Source organism: Megascapheus bottae, chromosome 25 (genome assembly GCF_031878675.1).
Source record: "Megascapheus bottae isolate mThoBot1 chromosome 25, mThoBot2.hap1, whole genome shotgun sequence".
NCBI lineage: Eukaryota > Metazoa > Chordata > Mammalia > Rodentia > Geomyidae > Megascapheus > Megascapheus bottae.
In genome coordinates, this window is record NC_143533.1 from 10,358,148 (window position 1) to 10,364,007 (window position 5,860).

The 5,860-nt window shown below is 43.2% G+C and overlaps 1 protein-coding gene across 1 annotated transcript; it reads left to right on the plus strand.

The window, feature by feature from the left end:
• The first annotated feature begins 476 nt into the window (after positions 1 to 476).
• Positions 477 to 3,639, plus strand: LOC150046379 (small ribosomal subunit protein eS27-like). The gene is made up of 4 exons (XM_090358236.1): positions 477 to 495; positions 800 to 908; positions 1,640 to 1,750; positions 3,455 to 3,639. The coding sequence occupies exons 2-4, from the start codon at positions 890 to 892 to the stop codon at positions 3,481 to 3,483; spliced, it is 159 nt and encodes a 52-aa protein (XP_090214362.1). The 5' UTR covers positions 477 to 495; positions 800 to 889; the 3' UTR covers positions 3,484 to 3,639.
• Positions 3,640 to 5,860: the final 2,221 nt, after the last annotated feature.

Sequence of the window (5,860 nt, forward strand, 5' to 3'; positions counted from 1 at the left end):
CCCGGGCTCGGGAGCGTTTCCGGAGGGCTCCCCGTCTCTCTAAGGGTCTCGGGGTGTTCCCGGGCCAGCACGGGGCGGGGGGGGGAAGATGGCGGGGGTCGCCCCCCCACCCCCCCGGCCGCCACTCGGACCGCGCGCGAGGCAGGCGGGCTCCGCAGGCCGGCCCGTGGCGGGATGGTGAGGGGGAGAGCGCGCCCCCCTCCCCAGCCTCCCCCTGCCTCGTCGGCTCGGGGCTCCCCGCAGGCGTGAGGCCGGCCTTTGTGGGGTGGGGGCGGGGGGCAGTGCCCTCCCGGCCTCCCCCCGGCCTTGACCCCCGCTTCACCCTGCAGGGGTGGGAGGCCGGCTTGGCTGCGATTGTTGCGGGGGGCTGACTTTGGGGCCTCCGGGGGTTCGAGCTCAGTCCCCCGGGTCAGATGGACAGACCCTGGCCGCGGTGTAGTCGTCTGCGCCCGAGTGGTTTCTGCTCCCCGCCTCCACCCCGCGAGCGAGCATCGGGTCAGTCTCTCGGGTTTTTGTTCTTTTTTGTTTTTTTTTTTTTAGAAGCGCGGTTCTGTTTTCATCAGATTATTTTGCTCAGCTCGGTGAAGAACGGGGTGAACGGTCCCCGTGTGCGCCCCGGGCATCGCGGGGACCTGGAGGACAGACACAGCGTTGATGGCAGTTACCCCATTTTTTTTTTTAAAGTAACTTTCAGCATCTGACTTGTTGCCTATGCAGAGTTTGTTATGATTTGCGTGTGTATTTTTCCATACGGTTAACTCTACGAGTTTTGAAGCTTTATTTATTTGTTTGAATTCAGTTGGCTAAAGATTTACTCCATCCATCCTTGGAAGATGAAAAGAAAAAGCATAAAAAGAAACGGCTAGTTCAAAGTCCAAATTCTTACTTTATGGATGTAAAATGCCCAGGTAAAAATCTTTTTTCTTTTGGAAATGTCTAATGTCTGTTAAAATTGCTGTTGCTGTTGTTTTTGTGTGTACTTTTAAACCCATATGGTTCCTCCTTTAACTTGGAGATTGCAGCCTTGTCAGAATAATAAGTGTGCTGAAACCATTGTAGAAACCTGTGAGTATGGGGAGTGGTTGAAGATGCACATCCAAGGGGGAAATAATTATTATTAAGACTTTTACCCGTCCAGATGAGTCTTCTTTCTCATAATGCAGTGAAAAGTCTGTTGGCTCTTCAGTCTAAATCTGTTTGCTGAGAATGTGGCTGTAATCCATATGGCTACTGTGTATTTGAAAGGTGACTGGTCAGAGTGGAGGTGAGCGGTGCCCAAGTAGCTCAGTGATAGAGCCCCTGCCCCAGCAAGAAGAAGGCCCTGAGTATGGTGCTATATATTCATATATATATATATATATATATATATATATATATATATTTTACAATCTTATTTATCTATATATTTTGTTAGTCCTGGGGCTTGAACTCAGGGCATGGGCATTGTCCTTGGACTTTCTCAAGACAGCTCTACCACTTGAGCCACATCACCTCTTCGGCTTTGTCTGTGTATGTGATACTGAGGAATGGAACTCAGGACTTGGTGCATGCTAGGTGATGACTCTACTACTACATTGCACTCCTGGCCCTATATTTTTATATTTAATGTTATTTGGGTTTGTTTGTTTGTTTGTTTTAGGTTGCTACAAGATTACCACAGTTTTCAGCCATGCTCAGACAGTGGTTCTTTGTGTAGGCTGTTCCACAGTGCTGTGCCAACCTACAGGAGGAAAAGCCAGGCTCACAGAAGGTATGGCATTTCTGTCGCAGCCATGAGATATGCTGTTCTACTCTGTTCTATTCATGGTGGTGCTGGAGCTTGAACACACTTAGCTTTTTCATTCAAGGCTGGCATTCTACCACTTGAGTGAGACACAACTTCTGGCTTCTTGCTGGTTAATTGGAGATAAGAATCTCACCTACTTGCCCAGGGAGGTGGCTCAAGCCCCGGTAATCCTAGCTACTCAGGAGGCTGAGATCTGAGGATCAAAGTTCAAAGTCAGCCCAGGCACACAAGGACCTGACACTCTTATCTCCAATTAACCTTTAGAAAATGGAAAGTGGGGCTTGGCTCAAAGGTAGGTGGTAGCCTTGAGCTGAAGAGTTCAGGGACAGCACCCCAGGCCAAGTTCAAGCCCACCAAAAAAAAAAGAATCTCACCAATTTTCCTGCCATAGTTGCATTCAAATTACTATCCACAAATCTCAGCTTTCTGAGCAGCTAGGATTTACAGGTGTGAGCCACCAGATACTGGCTAGGACACGGGATTTAAACAATTAAAATTTTCTTTGAGATTTTGTTTGACATGTATTTAGTGCATATGACTAGAGACAGTATTAAAAAAAAACTATCATGGGAAGTTTAAGAAATAACCAATATATAAATAGAAATGTCACAGGTTTTAGTATAAAATGGAATTTTAACTCTTGCTTTAGTTGAAGAAAAAGCATAATTATGTTTTGTGGGGGGTTTTTAGTAATACTTTCAGATTTTAAGTACTTGAAAGTGGCTGTGATGTCTTGAGGCCTTGTAGATTCCCTGTTCAGTAGTCAGCAGACTGGAGTAAATAAATCTATGGTCTATTTAGTGTGACCTGATCAGCATAAGATGTTTAAGTAACTATTCTCACAATATACTGCAAGATTTGTGAAACCTTTATGTTAGTATGCTAGAATCTTAGATACCTGTGCTGACAGATGGTCAATAGATGTCTCTGTAGTGGAGTTTTCTTCATAGTTCCTAACAGAGCTCTATTTAGAGCTCTCCTTAGCTTTACTTAGTTAAGCTCTCCTTAGCTTGGAGGGAGTTATTTGGGAAAAAGGAAGGGCAGCTGTTGGTTGGAAGACAAGAGAAGGTAATTGGGTGGGGGGAAGAGAATCAGGAAGGTCAATATACATTGTGAAAACATAATGAAACCCCTTATTTTGTGCAATTAGTACTGCTAATTTAAAAAGGGAAATAAAAGCTAGGGAATTAATCAGAATAGTTGCTAAAAATTCAGTGAGTTAGGCCGGGAGTTTGGCCTAGTGGTAGAGTGCCTAGCATGCACAAAGACCGGGGTTCCATTCTTCGGTACCAAATATATAGAAAAAGCTGGAAGTGGTACTGTGGCTCAAGTGGTAGAGCACTAGGTCTTGAGAAAGCCCAAGGCCAGTGCTCAGATCCTGATTTCAAACCCTGCTACTGGCAAATAGAAAAGGAATTCAGTGAGTCTTTAATCATTGAAGTCAGGCTCACTTCTTTATATCATGTGAAAAAATGTAGTGACAGTTTTGGTCCTATTGGAATAAACTCATAGTATAGCAGATTTATGATATAAAAGAATGTATAAGTTGTGTATAATTGTTAGCTGAGTGTTCCCTATACTTTTTACATAAAGAAGAACTTAATGCCACTAAAATGACAACAGATGTGTAATAAACTTATTCACTACACACTCATAATTCTTTTTCAGGTTGTTCCTTTAGAAGAAAGCAACATTAATGTGTACAACTTTCTGAATTTACATTTCCTCACAAAGCCTTACCAGAAGTTCAGTGACTCTACAAGATAATGTAATTATGTTTGATTTTGTAAGGTACACAGCAATGATTTCCTATTTTGGTGTCAGTTTTTCAATAAAGTTTTGATTATGGTAAAGATTCCAGTTTTCTTTTTTTGTGAAATGTGTATAAGATAAACATCTGCTTATACTGTATGGAATTTTTACTTTAAACTTTTTTTTTTTTTAAGTTCAAGTCCTTGGGCTTGAACTCAAGGCCTGGGCATTGTCCTGGAGCTACTTTTTGCTCAAGTCTAGCACTCTACCACTTGAGAAAGCCCAAGGACAGTACCCAGACCCTGAGTTGAAGCCCCAGGACTGGCCAAATAAAGTGAAAATTATGTTTTATTTACAGTTAGATTTACTAAAATTCCTTCTAAGAATTCTAATTTTTTTTTGTATGTGGTGCTATAGATCAAACCCAGGACTTGCGGATACTTGACAAGTACTGTATCACTAAAACTGCTCTCTCCATCCTCCAAAACTTGACTCTTTTTACTAAAAAATTGTTACTAATAAAATTGCATGTAATCTTTTAGTGTGACTTTAGGCTGGTAAATTTTCTGAGATAGGAGAAGGCAGGATGATTCACACAGTAAATAGAGCTTGTAGGGCTTTTTGTTTAAGGCTTTTTGCCCCCCAAGATCTTGTAATCCCATCTACCAAAAGGTAGAAGGTAGATCCAGATGAATGTAGTTCAAGCCAAAAATTTTAACAAGATGTCATAATAAGCTAAGTGTGGTAATACACACCTGTTTTCCCAGCTATGGCCTTAAAGTCTTCAAAGTCAGGCACTATGAGAGTTCTGTATTTTCCTCTATTGTGCCAGGAACATAATCGGGTGTTAACTTTTTTGTACAAGGCACCCCCACACCAAATGAAGTAGGGTAAAGATGGTCTATTATTTGTCATGATTGGATTGGCCAGTTATTCTCCTGACTTCCTCTAGACTGATTGCTATCTTCCTTTAGCTGGAGGCAGAACTAGGTTGGGAAGCTGCTGATGTCTTTGGTTATGTGTCTGGCAGCTAGTGCTAGCCAGCAAGTAGTCTTGGTTCCATAGTAAGCTAGTCTAGTTTCTTACATGGCACTGTTAGGGATATTAAGAGTGACAACAGGCTTAGAGATCTCAAAGCCCAAGAACAGGAATTGTGTAGCCTTATTTCTACTGTATCTTGTGGGTAAGAAGAAGTCACAGAACCAAGCTTGCTTCTAGGGAGTAGAGAACAGCTCCACAGTTGGGCGCTGGGGCTCACACCTGTAATCCTAGCTAATCAGGAGGCTGAGGTCTGAGGATCAAGGTCAAAGCCAGCCCAGGCACTAAAGACTGTGAGACTCTTTATCTCCAATTAACCACTGGAAAACAAGAAGTGATGCTGTGGTTCAAGGGGTAAGGTGGTAGCCTTGAGCTGAAGAGCTCAGGGACAACGTCCAGGGACAGAGTCCAACCCACAACCAACAACTACAAAAAGAACAGCTCCACCTTTGGATGGGAAGAGGCAAAATCGCATCAAAGAGATGCATGTGCAGTGGGAGAGCAGGAAACTAGCTTGTAATTTAGCAACTCTAGAAGAGCCCTCATGTTTAGTAGCATGGTTATTCATTCCCTAACCTAGGGACTACTCCATAACCAATTTTTAGAGAAATGTTTTCTTTTTCCTTGTCAGAATAAGTGCAGATGAGATGGGAAATTTACATTTGAAGAAATCTCAAAGAACAGAAGGAAATACAAGATTTGTTGCATAACATTTCCCACCCATTCTCTGATCAGGAACACAGGGTCGGATGTTTGTTGCCAAACAGTGCTCTTGGGCTTTTCTGCCTGATTTGACTTTGAACCATAATCCTCAGATTTCAGCCTTCTGTGTAGATAGGATTACAGGCATGAACCACCAGTGCCTGATGGGCCTGGCTTTTTGCTGGTTATTACCAAGATAAGGTCTTACAACTTAGCCAGGTTAGGCTGGCCTTGAACTATAATCCTACTTTCAGCCTGGGTATCTTAGTTTATAGGCATGAGGCACCAGCATCCAGCTTCTAGGACAAATTCTCTTTTTTCTTGTTTTGGTGTATGTCCTAGGGCTTGAATTTAGGACCTGAGCTTTTTGTTTTGTTTTGTTTTGCCAGTCCTGGGCTTGAGCTCAGGACCTGAGCACTGTCCTTGGACTTTCTCAAGGCTAGAGCTCTACCACTTGAGCCTCAGCACCACTTCCGGCTTTTTTCTATGTATGTGGTACCAAGGAATCGAACCCAGGTCTTTGTGCATTCTAGACAAGCACTCTACCACTAGGCCCCCAGGACCTGAGCTTTGTTGTTCAAG